This window comes from Aythya ferina (assembly GCF_964211825.1).
Source record: "Aythya ferina genome assembly, chromosome: 2".
Lineage (NCBI taxonomy): Eukaryota > Metazoa > Chordata > Aves > Anseriformes > Anatidae > Aythya > Aythya ferina.
In genome coordinates, this window is record NC_140297.1 from 112059250 (window position 1) to 112078399 (window position 19150).

General features: G+C 45.3%; 2 protein-coding genes and 1 long non-coding RNA gene across 4 annotated transcripts in view; 1 reads left to right on the top strand and 2 right to left on the bottom strand.

Moving 5' to 3' along the window:
- Window positions 1-2407, bottom strand: part of NPC1 (NPC intracellular cholesterol transporter 1) — a 24623-nt gene extending 22216 nt beyond the window's left edge. Inside the window, exon 1 of the mRNA XM_084507401.1 lies at window positions 2251-2407. Coding sequence (XP_084363527.1) covers window positions 2251-2328 — 78 coding nt within the window. The 5' untranslated portion in view covers window positions 2329-2407. The remainder of the gene's footprint in view (window positions 1-2250) is intronic.
- LOC311430634 lies at window positions 1420-18189 on the top strand. The gene is made up of 3 exons (XR_014688917.1): window positions 1420-1687; window positions 15525-15728; window positions 16689-18189. It is a non-coding gene; the product is annotated as an uncharacterized lncRNA (long non-coding RNA).
- The window catches only part of ANKRD29 (ankyrin repeat domain 29), a 30723-nt gene continuing 20843 nt past the window's right edge, over window positions 9271-19150 (bottom strand). The window contains exons 7-10 of one of the 2 annotated variants that reach the window (XM_084507404.1): window positions 16867-16965; window positions 16324-16419; window positions 15177-15275; window positions 9271-13543 (exon numbers count right to left, since the gene is read on the bottom strand). In XM_084507404.1, the coding sequence (XP_084363530.1) occupies window positions 13460-13543; window positions 15177-15275; window positions 16324-16419; window positions 16867-16965 (378 nt within the window). In that variant the 3' untranslated portion in view covers window positions 9271-13459. The remainder of the gene's footprint in view (window positions 13544-15176; window positions 15276-16323; window positions 16420-16866; window positions 16966-19150) is intronic. The other variant, XM_084507403.1, reaches the window with a different exon arrangement.

The window sequence follows — 19150 nt, forward strand, 5'->3', positions numbered from 1 at the left end:
GAACCAAGCTCCATTCTTAACCAGGCAGGACACTGCACGAGGCTCTAATGCAGGTATTTTAGAGGATCACATTAAATCCTCAATATTGAGAAATGAGATTTCCATAAGTATTCCCCCAAGCAACAGAAAGTTGGCTTTAAATTAAAGCTGTTCCCTCCTGCCTCCCCCCTCCCAGAGCCCAGAAACCCCCTTGCAGTACACAAACGCTGGCCTCCAGTACTTCCAGAGCTGAAAAGCAAATTCCTGCTTCTGGCAGGACTGCGTTTGAAGAGAAGCTTCACCTCGTGCCAGGACTCCAGGAACCCTAATAAACCTGGACACAAGCACGTATTAACATTTCACGACTACCGACAGCGTTCGACAAGGGTTCTGTTCCAGCTCTCCTGTTCCCAGACGTTATCACTTGTTTGTAATTAAGCTAGCATCCCAGCAGATCACAAACACATTTCCTTCAGCCCAAGTTTCTTCAGTGGCATGTTGAAACAAATCAACAATCTCCGACGCCTCCAGAAACATTAGCCACCACCAGTGAATGTGTCGCTGTGAAGTGGACAAAGAACAACGATGCTGCTGTGCACAGGAACACAGACTGCTTGTCATCTGCCAAACACCAGATGACAAGTGGACATTGTTTGGCCCTCCAAAGTAAGACCGCTAATGTATAGAAAAGGCAACAGCATCAGATTCAGCTGTTTCCTCTTCCTTCATCCAGCATGGTACATCTGGGATCTTACATGGCAAGACAAGTTATTGGAAGAGATGCAGGGTTTCTTGGAATAGCTTGTTCAGAAGCAAAGAATCCAGAGACAAGCCTTGTCAGCTAAGTTCCTCCTGTCCCTCTGGCCACAGGTTAAGAGACTGCTCCCTTCTGAAAGGCAAAATCATTAGGTGCTCCTGGTCGGGCAAAGCAAATCCTAGCTCTGGAGTTATCCAAGCACATCACCTGTACTCAGGTGAGCTCACAGGAAAGTTCAGCTCAAGTAGAAAGAGAAAGAGGTAAAAATGGTGATAATTGTGGTGATCCGTGGGAGCAAGCTGGTGTTAGCTGACAGCGATTTGCTTTTACTGGAGGAATAGACAGATGCACTTCTGCAAGCACGATCAGAAAGCACGAGGCCCCTAACCAGCAGCTGCCTGCAACCACGGCCATCTGCACCAAAGTACCTGCCGTGCCCTGCTGAGGAGCAGCAGTAACACTGCACCACACCCAGACGGACTGCTGTGGCTGCTGCCCTTCACCTCAGTCACCTCTCCCCTTCTGCGAGGTCTTCCTCGCTTTCCACCCAGGCAGATCATGAACGAGTCACGCCGGATTTTCCAGGGAGCAGCTCCAGAGCGAGGCCGTAAGGCTTGTTACGTTGCAGCCCCTGACGAGCAAGTTCCTCCACAAAGGCGTTTCAGACCTTTGTACCACAGGCCAGGTAACACCACCACACACACACACAACTGCAGGCCACCAGGCTGAGACCCAGCACAACCTCCCACTACCATCTGCCAGCAAGGATTTCAGAAACGTTCACGTTAATTTGACTCCACGGCCTGGGATCCCAGCGTCTGATGGGAAACAAGCTCCCAGCCTTGCTTAACCACTAATTTGTCAGCCTGTGTTTTAGTATAATTATACGGGGATCAGCTGAAACAGATGGCACGCAGGGCACTGGACGGACTCCTGTATGCTACGAAGTCGGTAAGAGAACAAGAAGTGTTTCAGGAGCCTTGAATTTGACTCCTTAACTTTGGGGAAAAACAAACAACAAGATTAAAATGCCTCTCTTAGCCCACTGACTGTAATGGTCAGCTGTTAGTAACAGTTAGTGACAAAAAAAAAAAAATAATTCGAGTCTAAGCTTTTCGTTTCCCTACACCCCCACCCGATTTTGCTTTCTTGCATTAGGCGTGCAGGCTTTAACCATGTTAACTTCGTGTGGACCACAGAGCCACATCCCCTGCAGGGATACCCAGGGCTCAAGGGAACTGGTTGCACCTTCCCCGAGCTCGCTATCCCTCCTGCTGTCACCACAAGCTCTGTGTGGCAGCTTCTCACCCCTGGGCACGCCTCATCACCATGTTGTGTGCTATATCCCTCCAAAATCCTTACAGAAACGAATAACGAAGCGGCATCCCCAGCTGCAGCAGAGGGACTGCTGCTTTTCTGCTCACGCTCCCCGGCCGGAGCCGGGCGCTATCCGTGAGCCTCCCCCCTTCCACCCGACCCCTCTGACCGCCCCCAGCCCCCCGGCAGGGACTCACCTGTGCGGGGGACAGCAGCAGGAGGAGAAGGACGAAGAGGAGCAGCCCCCGCCCGGGGCAGCCTTGCGGGCTCCCCATGGCGGCGCGGGGAGAGGAGCGAGGGGGGGGGAAGCGGCAAGAGAAAGACGGCGGCGGGGGAGGAGAGATGGAGGGGAGGGGAAAAGAAAGGAGGGGCGGCAGCCGCGCAGGTCCGGAAGGGGCCGCCCCTGGAGGCTGCCCGCTGCCCCGGCGGAGGAGCGGAGGGGGCCGGGGGGCCGTGCCCGGGAGCCGCCGCCAACCGCCCGCCTCGCTCCGGCCGCGGGGAGGGGCCGCGCCTCACGCCACAGCCCGGCCCCGCGGGGAGGGAGGGAGGTGGGGGGGGTGCACGCGTGAGACCTGCTGGTGGCCCCTGGTGGGGTGATGAGGGGGGTCTGGGTGTTGGGTTAGAGCCGCAAGGCTCTCCTCAGGGTTGGTGGTGCGAGAGGAGAAGTGGAGGGAATGGGGTGTCTGGTCCCCATGGGCGCCTCACCCCCATGGGCGCCTCACCCCAATGTGCATCTCACCCCAGTGTGCATCTCATCCCCATGTGCACCTCACCCGTTTGTGCATCTCACCCCTATGTGCACCTCACCCCAGTGTGCAACACACCCTAATGGATCCCTCACTCTAGTGGGCACCTCACCCCAATGGGCACCTCACCCCCATGTGCAGCTCACCCCCATGTGCAACTCACCCTAATGGATCCCTCACTAGTGGGCACCTCACCCCCATGTGCGCCTCACCCCCATGGGCACCATGCCCCAATGTGCACCACACCCCCATGGGCGCCTCACCCCTATGTGCATCTCACCCCAAAGTGCACCTCACCCCCATGGACACTTCACCCCCATGGGCACCTCACCCTAATGGATCCCTCACTCTGGTGGGCACCTCACCCCCATGTGCACCTCAACCCCAAGTGCACCACACCCCAATGTGCACCACACCCCCATGGGCACCTCACCCTAATGGATCCCTCACTCTGGTGGGCACCTCACCCCAATGTGTCCTTCACCCTACCATGTCCCTCACCCCAATGGGTGTCTTGCCCTGATGGGCGCCCACACAGTCACGTCCTGGGGTGAGGAGCGCACCCAGGGCCCTAGGGTTGCAAATACACTTGGTGTTGAGGGAACTCTGTGCTGACATCCGAGCTACTCATCGTTTCTTGTTTTAGTCGGGTCTTGTGATCTGCCGGGGTCTCGTGATCTGCCGCCTGGGGTGAGCTGCGCCAGCAGTGGCCTGTTTGTTTCCGGGCGAGTGAAGGTTTAGTGGCGACTGCACTGCTTCGGTTTCTTCGGAGCCAAGTTGTGCCTCTTCAGAAGGAAATATTCCGCATCTGTTGTATGCTAGCTGGTTTTTATAACATAGAAGTATTAATCACATAGTTTAGAAATGCCTAAGTAGGCTCAAAAATCCTGGCTTAGGCAAAAGCTTCGTATTTTTGCCTTAAAGTTATCAACCTGCGATTTCAAAGCGTTGGTCTCATGACCCCACGTGTGTTTGGCCGCATGGCTAGCTGCTGTTACGGCACAGCTGCAAGAAAAATAATCCCCGAGCAGGGTGGCTCAGGTTGCACGGCAGAAAATCAGCTCTCAGTGTTGATTTCAGTGGCTTTTACTGCCGGTGAATTTGCCTTGCCGAGTTTCGTTTGGTCCTGACGTGCTGACATCAGGTGGCCTGAGAGGTGTTGCAATCGTTTGGGAGCGAGGAGTTTCCACTCCGCTGATCTGTTTGGGATCCGTCTCGAGGAAAACACAGGAAGCAAAGCAGGGCGTGACATTCGCCTGCAGCTTCTCCCTGGTTTATGTCCCCACTACTTTGTTGCCTTTGTGGCTGTTTATGCTGCTGGAGTTTAGCTGATATTGCCATCTGCTGACGAAAATGTAGGTTGGGCTTGGTTTCGTGTTTTCATGGGCTAATTTATGTTGGCAGGGACCTCTGCAGGGCCATGCAGTTCGGCTTTTTGCTGAGAGCTGAATCCATTTAGGTCAGGTTGCTCAGGGAATTGTCCGGTTGTATTTTGAGTAGCTTCAGAGATGGAGATGTCACAGCCTTGCTGAGCAAGCTGGTCTACCGCGTGACCACACTGAAGAGCAAAATGTTTTTTCCTGTACCCAAAGAGATTTTGCCATTTTCCAGCTTGAGTCTGGTGCCTCTGTGCCTGTCCAAGGAGAGAGTGGCTCCAGCTTCTCTGCATCTTCCCACGAGGTAGTGGTGGAGAGCAGCAGGACATGCCCTGAGCCGGCCTTCTGCTTAAGGCTGAACAAACACAGCACCCCCAGCAGTCATGCTGGCATTAAACTGGACTTGCCCCTGTATGTCAGCGTCTTGTTTATTCTGGGGAGACCCAGACTGGACCCAGGACTCCGGATGTGGTCTGACAAGTCCCACAGAGGGAGGAATAACCACAGTGGCTACACCCTTGCTAATACAGCCTAGGAAGTGGTTGGCTTTCTTCTCTGCTGACTCATGTTCAGCGTGCTGTCCAGCCCAGCCACCATATTCTTCTCTGCGAAATTGCTTTCCACCCTGCTGCTGCCCAGCTTGTACTTTTCCACGGGCTTATTCCATCCCAAGTGCGTGACTTGGCATTTGGCAAGCGCTAACCAAAGCTGAAGTACCTAAAGTTAATTAACGTGTCTTAATTTTGTTGTCATAAGTCAAAGTTTTATTCGGCACTATGCAGTATGATCCGAAAAGCAGGGGACCGAGTTGCCACATGTTCTAGAGACTCCACCTAAGCAGAGGTTGCAGTGGGCATAGCTCACATAGCTACAAGTTAAAAAAAAAAAAAAAAAAAAAAAATTGTTTTGGTGCTGGTGAAAAAGTTAAGAGAGACAGAAGCAATTTATAATGTTGCAAAGCAAACACAAAGGAATCTATTGCAGTGGCAATTTCCACAACAAACTAAGTCCATTACATCACACTTGCTACCACCTACAGTACAGACAGAGGGGGTAATATTTTAATATTTATCTAAATCCCTGGTTGACAGCTGTATTTAGAAGGCTGTCTAAATTCACACTGTTATGCCAGTGCAATGCCTTCACAAACCACCAGTTTTTCTACACTCACACGGGTGAAAGTAAGGTGGAATAGAGGCGAAGGCTGATTACCAAACACTAATCTGACTAAGCCCATCAGAGTTCTGAAATCCTTCATAATGGCAGATGTGGAAACCTGAACATTTATCTGTTTTTACCTTGCTTCTGTATGCTGCCAGCCAGCGGCCCACGTCTGGGTATTCCTTCAGTCCTATTGCAGCTTTCAGTCTTGGTTGCAGCTCTCTGCCATGTGCAGAGGCTGAGGGTGCAGCTCCCTGGCATTTAGGTGGAGTTGCACGAGTATTAAAAAGTCAATGATAAAGCTGGCATGTTTGACTGTTTCATCTGAAAGTTATCCCTTCCTGTCTGGGCATGGAAAAAGTAGCCCTGAATAATGAACTCAGATCAATGCTGCCAAAATCTCACTGCATTTTCTGTGCTACTAAAGAGACTGTCCCTGCTGCCAGCTGCAATTGCTTACAAATGTCTAGCAAGCTGTGTTTTATAAGGCTTCCTTTTAAGCCCAAGATTAGGCATAGCTTTTAGGGATTTTCTGCTTGGAAGGAAGGGCATAGTTATTCTGGTTCTTGGTAGTGTGCACAAACCTAATTTTTCCTGCCTGGAAGAAGATGCTAATATTAATTCACGGCGTAGGATGTCATTTGGTGCCCCCATCACACCCAACTGGTCCTTCTGTTGTCCATTAGGATGAAATCAACACTCTCCCTCACTGAATACCCTTTTGATGTGAAGCTATCTGCCTGGCAGCAAGTGTGAAATAACTACCTGCTTTGTTCTGTCCTGCTTTGACAGCAAGCCCTGAGCTCTGCTTTCAGAGGTGCTTCCATGGCTTTACCCAGTGCAGCAAAACACGTTGCCGATTCCACTAGAAGCTCACTTGTCTCGTGGTAGTGATCGGGCAGTTTCCAAATTGCAGTCTGCCTGCAGAATTACTTGCACGTACAAATGGAAAAACCACGTGATCGCTTTGCAGCAAAGTCAATTAAAATGTCTGTCGCTGTTTTTTTTTTTTTTTTTTTTTTTTTTTTTTTTCCCCCGTATAATTTATTACAAGCATTTCTTATTTCTATTGCGATAGCGCCCCGAGGCCATTGCAAGAAGTGGGAGCTACGTTAAGCAACACGTTTCATAAGCACAGAGGAAGGCAGGGTGTTCTGCCTGGAAATCTTGCCTCCTGTACAAAGACAAGCTGCAGCAGGTGGGTGGGTTTGCAAGTTTCACCCAGTTTCTCACACCTCCACTTTTTCTGTAGAGCCAGTCAAAACCGCTGTAGCATGCCCCATGAATATTTTTTCAGCCAAGCCAGAATAATTCCTGTACTAAATAAAGCTGGTGTTTCCTATTTGGCATTGTAAGCAAGTTGTATTGCTTTCGTTTGTCATCCTTCCTCGCTTGTGAAGGCCTGTTTGACTTGTAATAGCCCTGGCCTCAGAGCAGCTATTACTTTGGTCAGATGCTCTTGGCTTCAGACTTTCCACATGGGATCAAATCATGCTGCGGGGGCTGACAGCAGTCGGCCTGAAGCTGCCAGTAGTGTTAAAAATAGGCGTAGTGTGTCAGGTGATGCTGAATCAAGGCTTTTTATCTTTTCATCTTTGTATCTGCCCTAGTGTATTTGTAGGGCTGTTCTACCGTGTCCTATCCTCACTCTTTAGCATCATGTGTTTCCTGCATTTATCGTTGAAGGTGCCCAAAAAGTGTTCATTTTTACTACATTCTAGGTGGAGTTATTTATTACCTAGTAGCAAAAGCTCAAGAATTAAATTCAGAAGATGAAAAGCTTGACCCAGTTTTGCCACAGACTTGCTGAATGATGTGGGTGGGTCCCAACCTCTCCAGTACAATTTCCTCCTCTGTAAAGTGGTGCCTATTGTATGGTAACATGGGATCCAAAATACCCCAAAACAGGTTTCAAACAGTGAGCTGCAGGAAGAAAGCATTGTATAAATACAACTTCTTATTAAAGCAGAGTTTGGAGGTATACTGCACTTGTTGCTATCAGCAAATGTGCAGTGTGTACTCATGCCAGATGCTATTCACAAGCACTGATGTACTAAAAAATTTGAAAGTTGACCTCCTTAAGAGCTCCTGGTTTGCTCCTGGTTTGCATTAACATCGGATTCCTGAGTCCCTGTGAGCACCATGCTGCCACGTGTTTACCTCGGGCTTTGCTGTTGAAGTGGAGAAGGGCAGAAGTTTCCCAGGGAGTCCCTGTGGGCACTACCAAAACCTGACTGAGCACCTGCAGAGACTGTTCTTGGAGTCCTCAGCAAGCGGAGCAGTTCTTCTGCCTCTTCATGCGATATAGTCTGGACAAGCAGACGATGAGACTTGGTATCACATTTCCAAACGGATGATAAGAGCCTATACACATACCCGAGGCACTATATATGCATACACATATACATATACGCCATACAAGAACACATGTGCAGTACATATAAAACTACACTTTGTTTTTGGTCTGTGTTGTGTGCTAGTGTCATGCTCTGTTTGTGCATCCGAGCCAGTGAAACATTTGCCACGGCAAAAAGTCATGTCCCTCGCTCTTTCCTGACTTGGCTGTGTTCCCTGCCGGCACATCGCAGATTGCTGCGCTGTTCCCTGCTCCCTGGCAAAGTGCAGCACTATGCAGAGCTCGTGCCAGCTCTGGGTGACCTGCCTCGACATTAAAAGCAGGGCATTAAAGCATTAGTCCAGTTAAAATGCCTCGTCAACATAGTGAGAGCGAAATGGCTTATTTACAGGTGGCTTAGGTATGTGCCCAAGGTGTCGTTTTGCCGCGCAGATACAGGGCACAGTTGCTAAGCATATGGTCTTGTTATTGATCTCATGAGAGGCAGCATCTCTTTAAATCACTGAGGAGATAAAGCAAAAAAAATATTGACTCATATATCTAAGGTCAAAGAGACTATTATGATCACATAATATTACTTGCTGCATGTCATATAATTTCATCCAATAATGTCTAAATCAAATGCAAAGTGCTTCAGATGAAACATCTGTTAGATTGAAAAGTAATTTAAAAACAAAACAAAACACTCAAATGATGAAGGAATCATCTCAAGCAATTTGCTTCACTAGATAACTAGCCTCACTGTTGAAAACCCACAGCTCGAATTTGCATTTGCCTAGTTTCAGCCTCTTGACACTGCACTTTGTTTTGCTTTCATGCAAAATCAAGAAGCTCTGCATTACCAAAAATCATCCTTTGTAGTGATTTAGGCCATGAACAAGTCACAACATGCTTCTCTGTACAGATGAAGATTCTTTATTGACTTGTGACTGTAGGAATATTTGACATCGATTGAAAATGTAGCTCATCACAACAGCAAATTGTAGTAATAAGGCAAAAAGATCGGGATGTCAAATACAAGGTCAAAAATGGAGTTTTCGCTGTAGACCCTTTTCCCCTTTTATTACAATTACAATCCTCTGCTTGCTCTAATAAGCATATCAGCAGGATGTAGACTTTATTTTTTATACCGAAGCAGGTCACATCAGCATAAGGGCCAGTTTTACATTTAGAAATAGTAACTGAACCACCAAGGCATGTTTGACTAACTGAATAAAAGCATAGTCATACTCCTTTGTTCCCTAAATTGCATTTTGGAAATCTTTCCTTCAGATCTGACTTAATGGATATTAATGTCACGGGGAGCCGGCCAGTGAGGTCTGGATCTGAAACAAAACTCATTATGTCATGCTAAATTAAATTTTCCTGTTTTTCAAGCCAGGGCATTGGCTCTGTTTGTTTTGTGAATGCTGTCTCATCTGTAAAGGCCTGGAAAACAATGGTCTAATGAATCAAGTGGTATAGAATAAAGTGGTCTTAACAAGAATAGAAAATTAATTCTGGAATTCTGAAAATAGAAAGAATAGGATACAGAAGAAGGCAAATACATATTGAAGGGTACAGAGAGTTAAGATAATATGAGTAGTAGATTCATTTTTATTGAAACGATGGTATGGAAAAATGTGTTTCAGCAAAGCAATGTTCCCATTGTAGAATATTAATCTTACACTGAAATACATAAATTTGTATAGGTTGTATGAAATGCATAACAGGGAGGGTCAAAAGAAACCAGAATTCAGGGAAGTATGAACATGACATTTGCAAGGACCTCCTGCAGAGCTACTGTGAGAAGCCACAATTCTGTTTAGTCCTGTATGTGCAGTGCATCACTCCCTCGCTGGAAAAAAGAGCCGTGTGTATGATCTTTGGTTGCATTCCTAGCATACGTTAACGTTTTGTCACCACTGACTCAAGGAGTGTGGCACAGTGACAAGGGTTCCAAACAAAGGCAGTATTTTATGTCTGTTGTGTTTGTATGAAGGGGAGGACAAATGGGCCAGTTTTTGTGCTACCCTATTTTCAGCACAACGATTTTGAAATTTCCAAGACAAGAAGAAACTTGGTTTACTTACAGGTTTCCCAGTAGTTGCTATGATTGGCGGAATAAAATGGAAATTATTCTTCTGATTAGGCTCTGACTTTGAGACAAACAATCGTTGTTAAAGTGCATTAAATGTCACCTGCAGCTGTTTGATCAGGTGCTCTAATCTAAAAGAGCCTCTTGGCTCTTCTAGTTTAAACAAGGGGAGGAGGATCACCAGCGAGACAATTTCGCTGCAAGGCAAGAACGGCATGTGCAAGAAGAGGCATTAGGTCAGGGGTACAACATTGCCTTTTGTGTCATTTCCAAATAATTAAATTATTTGTGAAATAAATGTGAAATAAAGGCATGGTGCTCTATACTTTTCCTCGACTCCTGTGCAGCTTGTTCTTGCACCTCCATTGTACTCACTTGGAGCTGCTGGGAAGTCACTGGCCCACAGCACCTGCATAAATCCCAGGTGGAGAGAGCAGCAGGCTGGGCCCCTGGATGTTGAAACGAAAACATTTGGGCCTGTTATCCTGTCCCATTTTAGTTCACCCTGTCATCTAGGAAGCAGATTTGGTGTCCCTCAGTTTCTAGTCTAAATTTGCTCTTGCCCATTAACACGAAGAGATGAGCTGTTGCTGCATTTCACTGGTGCGTGAATGAAATCATCAATTTCCCTGCCTAATATGTTTTGGAGCTTCCACAGAGCACTCTGAAAGCCTTGCACAAAAGGCACTACAACAAGAGCAACTGTTGGTATCAGTAAATCACTTCAGCCAAGAAGGGAAAGCAGGTTTCCAGTTTAGAACAACAAACAAACCACAGCAGTGTTTACTGAGCACTTTAAAGATAACATTGGCTACATAAATACTAATATTTACTAAGGTTTCTTTGTGGAAAGGTTAATTGCATGGTGAGGAACAGTATTGCAATGTCCAAGCCCATCTACAGGTAGAATAAGCACCTTTTGGTTACTGGGAACTCAAAGCCACAAACAGCCCTCTCCTCAGAGGCTCTGAGACGAAACAAATGCTCCCAACGGGAAGGTCTCCATGCTTAAAATCCCAAGCTGGATGAATAGTGTCTTTGCTGAAGCTAGATTCAACTTCAGCCTGAATGTGGCAGAGAAAGACTTTGCTGCCAGTTCTCCACCACAGGTCCAAGGCCTGCATGTCCTATCACCCAGCATTAATGGGAGCTGCAGGCCTCTCCCTTCAACCCGTGGCAGCTCCACATTTCAAATGTTGTTTATAGGACCTGGTGACTGTATCTACTCCGAAGGAGGTCAGCAGATACCCCGTATGGGATGTGGTGTCCCAGATGTTCCTCACTGGTTGCACTGGAACCTAGGCTGTGGTAGCCAGTCATGGAGGAAGGTGGAAACAGGACTTGCAAAGTCCCGCTATAAGTGGTGGGGAGCATTTTCCCATGGACAGGCATCATTCAAGAAGCTCTTTTACTGAGTAGCTGCCCCTTTTGGGGAGAGGCTACTCAATAAAAGAAAATATACCTGGCAGAAAGGAGAGACTGCCTGCAGATGCTAGACAGCTGCAGGTTGCTCTCCCAGCTTGTTCACTTCAGCCATCACAGGGTTACTGTTGGTTTTCCCTATCCTCTCCCCTACACTCTGACATCAAGAGAAATAGGAGACCCTCACCAACAGTGGATGCTTCCACATGTTAGGAATATCAATCATTACAGCCTGTCTGATAGTATTTATTGCCCACCCAGAATGGCTGGCTACTGAAGTCCTTCCAGTGATTATCCTCCTCCTTTACAACTATGAAAGGGCCTTTTATCTTAATGGTGTGGTTGTTCCCAGCTGTTGATCTGAAGAAACTTTCAGGAGAAAGACCAGTATCGTGGCAGGGCTGCCTAAAGTCCTTCTGGCTTTCTCCAAAGCAAAATGTTCATCTTTGACCCACTGGGGGCTCCAGATGAACCTACCCTCTTCAGCGTTGCTTGTTAAAGAACTTAGAGTCCAGTCCCATAAAATGCTGTGCAAATTAACTTCCCAATAAGGCTCTTGAGATTTCTGCATGCTCAATATTTTTGAGTCTTTCACAGGACTGAACCCTGGATACAATCATCCTCTGCACATCTTGCATAATTCTTTGGTTCTGTACCGGTTTGTCTGCAAGTTTCAGTTAGGCACAACATTATTTTAATTGAAAAGTACAACAGCATAAATTACCTAAACAAAGAGATTTTTCTGGTGTTGTCTTATATTGTTGGAAAACTTTAAAGGTTTCCTTTCCAATGCTGAATAGAAATCAAATAGTAATTTCAGCTTGCAAGCAAAGGTATGCCCACTTCTGTACTCTTCACCAGAAACCTGACTTCTTATCTAACTTACTCACAAGAAGAATAACTTTATGATTTGGCAATATATATGGCTAATTTGCTCTCAGTAAGCTACATTAATTTGTGCAAACTCACTAATTTATTTTTTTTTAAACTCATTGAAGCAAAGTGCAACAATTCAGCTGAATCCCAGGCAGATATTTTCTAAGCAGAGACCATTTTGTGTCTCCTTTCAATGTTCTCTGTCCTCAACATCTTAAGCAATTTTTCAGCAATTTGCCAAGGGCTGAAGACACATGAAGTCCCTGGATTTATGTACTGACTAACCTTATACCTCAACTCAATGTAAAACGATCTGTAATGTATTTGTGGCTAACAAGACTTAGTATATGCTTATACTGCAGAAATGACTGGGTCCTGATGTAGCATCTTACAGTAACACGGTTATAACATAGCTCTTTACAAAACCTTAACAATTTTCACTGTCTTCTCCACACAGACACTAGTAGCATGTCTTATTTTAAGCATCGCAACCACAACAAAGGCCAAAATTGCTGCTGAGAGTTCATTTTCCAGGCCCGCATTAATTAGTGGGCCTGTTTGAGCATGGCTACATGTAACCCTCTCACCAGCTGTTGAAACACCTGTACGACTGTGCACTTCTCCCTTAACTACTGCCAACAGACTTTGGGAACAAGTGCATTGCATAGTAGTTGTGGATATCAAAACATAGTGTAACATAGGGGGGGCATGCAGAACATAGATTATTTGTGTAGCATCTGTACTGTAGAAACAAAATTCTTATCAAAGCCCTGGACTGGCAGGAGGACTTTTCCTGTTGGGATGTCGTAGACGGGATGTCACCTGTAGCCCTGCGTGGCACTTGGAGGTACAGAGGAATTGGCAGAGCCAGCACTGCCACCAAAGGGAGGGCAGCAGCACCATGGGGACCAGCTGACTCCAAACAGCTGCAAGACCTGGGCGTCCTTTTGGCACAAGGGCTGAGTGCTCCCAACCCACGAGTGCACCCCAAGGCACTCATTGCAGGCGTGTGGCCATGCCAGTAGAGGGACGCATCTCCGAAACAGCGGGAGCACTCGGGTGCGTGGGGATGCGTACACTGCAGGCGTGGAGGAGCTAACGTCAGTGCTGGCACCAGGGGGGACCCTGGAGTGTAGGTAGGGCTGCAGGGCAAACACTGCTCTCAGGCCAAACCCTACTCCTGTTGCGGTCCTTTTGAGTTCAGTGATGCCAGATGGAGGCCCAAGGGCATGGCGACTCCATGGCAAGGGCCTCACGGGTTCACAAGCGTATACTGGAGAGGCTGATCAGGCAAACTGTTCCAAAAAAACCTTCTTGGGCAACCTAGGTTTACTGTCACGATAGTGCCGTCAGGGCACAACTCTGTCAAACCACATTTGCTATAGGGCAGCATTAGCTCTTCCTTTGCTTTTCCTTTGTGCGAAGGAGTCGGAGGATGCGTTCATTTTTCGTTAGTTCTGCTGGCAGCTCGTTGGCCTGGAACAAAAAATCTTGAGGTTAGCAAAAATGAGTGATTATTTCCAAAATATGGTTTTAAATCATCATGCTCTAAAGAAGATGGTGCTGGGTATAACCATGATGTGCTTATTTCAGCTTTGTCTCCACCACTGTTGGAGATGTCTTAAAGTCATCTTTCCATGCAGCGTAGCTAACAAGACTTAGTATATGCTTATACTGCAGAAATAATGGGGTTTTGATGTGGCATCTTACAATAACATGATTATAACATAGCTTTTTACAAAACCTCACTTAAGTCTTCAAAACAATCCTAGCACGGGATTTGTGTGGTCATCTTGTTTTGTGCTGCCTGTCCAGGGTAAATGGTATCCCTTGGGTTCCCAATGCCGCTGCCACAAAACTGAAAGAGAACATGGCTGATGATCCTTTGGGGAGATGAGGCAGGTCTTTAAGTCCATAAAAATCCAAGGAAAAAAACTTTACTTGCTATGAAATAGTCAATGCTATTGTGTAGGATAGGTAGCAGAATAGCAGGGTTTGGTCTTCTGTATTTATTGAATACAATTTTAATAATAGAAATTATTTATAATGAAGTTACTTCTGAAAATCAATAATTCTGTTCTGCAAATGTACTGTTGTGCCAAATTGCATGCTTTTTCAAAAAAAAAAAAAAATCTTTAGGAGAAGTTATAACCACAGACTTATGCTGTACACCCTCCTTCTGCAAATCACTACCAGCAGCAGAAAAGTCTTGCACATTGTTTGGATGATTGCATCAAAACAAAATGTGTATCAGCAAAAACTACTGTGTGAGTGGCATTAACCCTGCTGCCATCAAGTGGATTGATGTCGGAATTACATGCACGGATTTTATATTAAATAACCAGAGCGTTCAGAAGGAATATGCTGGATTACTTGTGTTGTAAACTTTCATTCACGTAATCATAAACCAGAAGTAATTACCAGTCCAACCATTCACAGCTTAACAAACCCAGCTAGATATCAAATGCTAGAAGCAAATAGACCCTAAACACAACTCAGAGGAAGACATTTTTATAGAAATGATCAAGCATTTAATGTTAAAACACTTTATATATATATATATATATATATATTTTTTTTTTTCAGAAACATTGCTGTCATAAAAGGAATATACAATTACTTTAATAAACTAACGAATTTATAAGAAGATATTGGAAAAGTGCATGTAATTCTGTGGTATTTTTTCTACTAGCAATGTGCTAAATCCTAAGAAAATTCTACCAAAGGCACCCAGATATAGATTTCTCCTACTGTGGACATATCCTTCTTACACAGCTGTGAAACGAGACATGAATATAACTTAGGACTTATCAAACCAAGTAACAGATTACTGTTTCTCTAAAATACAATTTAGCTAGCTCATGACTAGTTACAGATAACTATTTAACCTGTGGTGCTGGGTGAATGAGTGCATGGTCTGGTTATTCTTAGGCAGCACCCTTATAGATGCTTGTGTATAAAAACTGATGGACTGAAGGTTGGTGCTGCAGGTGATCAAGGTGCAGTCATGATCTCACACAGAGACATGGACAACCACCACCTACATTGCATGCACAGGTGCTCCAAGGCTCAGAGCTGGTCCTAGCCCCAGTGGCACACCAGGACGTACCTTATTCCTCAGGCATGGGTCTGCTCCTGCTTCCAGCAGCAGCGCCACCGTCCTCACATTGCCACTCAGAACGGCCGCGTGGAGGGCAGAAGTCCCATTCTGGAAAACACCAGCGGAGATGTTTGGAATCAAAAAGGCAGCGAAACAAAGATGCTCGCAGAGAACAAACCCACAAATGAGAAATAACATGGAAGAGGTTAGGTCGTGAAAGCCTGACTGTGATTTGGAGAGGGTGCTGGCAGGCTAGTGGACTACAAAGGAGGTGATGTTAAATGCTTTAATAAAAGTGAGAGTCAGGTTCACTTCACCACACTAATATCTTCTTTTTTAAATTGCCCTTGTCAATAGATTAGAGGTGAAAAGAACACAGCACTTGCTGCTGCCTGGTGAAGTCAGCCACTCACAACTGGAACAGGAGTATGAGCAGTAATGGAAACCAGCTGTGCATTTTATCTCCTTTCTCTCATGATTAATATTCTCCCTGGTAGGCAGCTGAATGGTGATTTTTATCGTAGCTGACCTTTCGTCCGTGGCTGCAAGCTGACAGTTCAGGTAAGCGTGGAAGCTATTTCTTACTCTTAACTAACAATCAAGTTAATGCCACCTGCATTTTCAGGTTTATCAAAATTGCCAATTAGTTGCCTTCACAGAAGGCATCAAAGTGTATGATTTATGGGTGTGTGAAATTTGATCAGCTATTAAAATGCAGCTTCCAGATACCTGCTATTATTTTTGAGTCACTGGTTGAGTTCAGAGGAAAATAAAAACAAACAAAGAGCTACTCACAACTGATCTCTCAGGGTTCTCGCTTGCTGACTAAAGGCAATAAAAGGGCATGGTATAATGCTGACAACTGCACCACCACGAGCAATCTGTTTACTGTAGCAATAAAATCAGCTGACAAAAACCAAGAGAATTCCTCCCACAGCATGATGTCCTTCCTTATTCCAAAGATCAATTTCACAATGTCTTCTGAAAAGATGTGTTTGCATGTAGCACTAAAGGCTTAATAAAGTAATTTCATTTTTCTCTTGACTTTTTGGGCTGAATCTCTATCATCTTCCACTTGTAATGAATGTCAGGTCTTTTGTTAGACCCTTTGCCTTCTTGAGTTTCTGTCGACAAATCTATGTGTTACACTACTAACCTTCAGCAGGCCAAGGGTGGGAGAGAATTTAAGTAGCTCTTCTATCACATTGTTGTACCCTTTAATGGCAGCCTTCAGCAAAGCAGTTGTACCATCCTTTAAAAGAGAGAAGATCAGATCGGTCACAACAAATGCTTTATCCACATTCCCCTAGGCTGGAGGGAAACACCAGCTGTCCCCCCCGCAAGGTCTCCTCTGCTCATCATCTTTGAGGAGGCACCTCCACTGATCAGGCTGCTAATTTTAGGGCATCTGAAGGATTTTTCCTCTGAAAACTTCAGGGTGAAATGAACCAGTAACACCATATATCATGTCTGTCTCTCTTTTATATGAACGCCTTCATTCTCTCCATTCTCTTATTCCAGGAGGTCCTTCCAGGGAGCCACCCCAGACATACGGGCAGAAACAGAGCCCAAGCTTTACAACCTGGCAAACAGAACAAACTCTGGGGACACTGGGCCACCCCTCAGGCAGCCTTGTGGCCTCAAAACACGCCAGGAAACGCAAAACTGCAGACAGAGCAGAGGCAGAGGTGGCACTCACATCCCGCGCGGCGTCGCGCTCAGCTCCCCGCAGCAGCATGACTCGCACCACTTCGCTGTGGCCCATCTGCGACGCGATCCACAGGGGCGCCGTCCCGTCCTTCAAACGAAAGAAGGGTGCTGAGAAATTTGGCTTTTATGTCGTGTACTCCCAATTTGACTGCCAAAATCTGCCTACTGGAAAGGATGAGCTTCAATTCCTCAATAAAATCCTGCGTCATGGACGGACAAATGCAGAGTCCCTTCCAGAAGCACGTGGGAGCTCACTGTATGAAATCAGAACATTTCTGGGTGTTGAGTAGAAGAACCCTTAGATGTTTTCTCTTGCATGGTTGACCTGAAATTGGCATTGCTGTTTGAACACTAAAAGCCCTCTGTGGCTTACCAGCTGTGCCTGAAACAAATAGGGAGGTTTAAAATGTAAAGGCCAAAGGTATGCTGTGTAGTTCGAAATCTAGGTGGCTGGATGTGGCAGAAGGATCTCTGCATGGATGAATTCTGCAGCTGGGTGTCTGTACCTATTAAATGAGAGCTGTTTATAGAAGCTAATGAACAACTTGAGGTGATTAGCAACTTTCAGTGTTAAATTACATTGTTCACTCCTAGGGAATCTGATAAAAATGTCCTGACTTACAGAGATGGTGAGTATCCCACAGATTTTATCTTCAAGAGCTCCACTAGAAAAAAAAAGAGGTCAATTTTCAAGGAATACAATGTAAACCAATCAAGTCTTAGGCTCTGAGGCAATCATGATTTCAGCAGAAAATAAAAAGCATCTTCAAAATAAGCTAAACATTCTGATGAATTTCTATCCCAAATGCAAAGGTGAGTTGAAACACTGGGAGTATTATTTCTGCAATTAGGATTTAGTTTTGTATTTTTCCTTCTTTTCCCCCTAAATGGCCAAATTTGCTTCTCAAGATTACAAGAGGACTCCAGCAGTTAGTTATGTGGTGCCAAATTAATTTGCATGGTCCTTTAATAAAAGACTTTGCCTGCATGGACTTTAACTTATAAGTGAGTCCACAAGTAGCGGGGTGCCTGCTTCGGCCAGTTCCTCCCACCAGCCTCAGCAGCCTGAAGACTTGGCAGGAAAAGAATGAGACAAAACCCCTGAAAGTACCTTAATGAGAAGTTTCAGAAGGAAACAGCTTTTTACTTTAAATAAAATATTTCCACCTTGATCAAAGAAGTAATCTCTCTCTTCCAACTGAAGGTTCATATGACTTGCTAAAGCTATTCAAAAACATTGTTGAACCATTCTCTGCTTTCTACGGGCTAGTGATTTAATCCACTGGAAGAAAAAATAAAGTTATTTCTCCCTTTGATATAGTATTCTAGTTTTCACCTTTTCTGGTTCTGAGGAAAAGCAAATGTACACACCCTGAGATCTTTAGTTTTTAAAATGGCAAAAAACAGGATCTTTGCTGACTCTGGTATCAGTTCTCTATAAATGATCTCATGGGTGCTAGTGGCTGACCTCATTCTAGTACATACCCTGTTAATACCACGGGTTTTCTTTATGATTCAAAAATAACAAAGGCTCTCTTGTACGGAGGGCATGTGATGTTAGCGTGATAGCAAAAACTGTCTGTCTCCAGCGTACAGTGTTTTCCCTATCAGTAAACGGACACTTGATATTTTTCCAATCTTCCCCCACCAGAGGGCTCTAGAAAATAGCAAGAGGGGCAATGAAAAAGCCTATAAAACTTGGAAAAGGGCATGCCACCTACACAATTTAATGGGCATGAGGAACGAATGCTATGCAAATCCACATTTCTGTTTACATAAAAAATGCAAGTACAAGAACAGCATGGGGAACATAGCAGCTTTCTTTCACTCACAGTGCTGTTTATGACTCTTGTTTTCAGTCATGAAGTGAAAGAAGCAGAAGGCAATAATACGTGTGTTGGGTAACATCAGTGTTACCATTAACTGTCCTTAACAGTATTGCTGCTAGATATCATTGTTAGCATCTCAGTTATGGAGTAGAGACAAAAATACATTGTGAGAAAGAGTGAGCACCTTGGAGAATTTAGCTTAAAAAAAAGAAAGAAAGTTTAAGAAGTTGGTGGTGGGCTCACAGTGCCAGCTTCTATCTTTAATGCATACAGCATCTAACGGGCAGGTTTATGTAAAAGCATATAATATTTACATGGTGTAGATGAGATTTCTGTTCATTTTGATGTTGGTGTATGGTGCAAAAGAGATATTATGTTGTACTGAGATGCCATGCAAAAATTCCCATATAAACAGATATTAAGACTCAGAGATGAGTCAGGAAG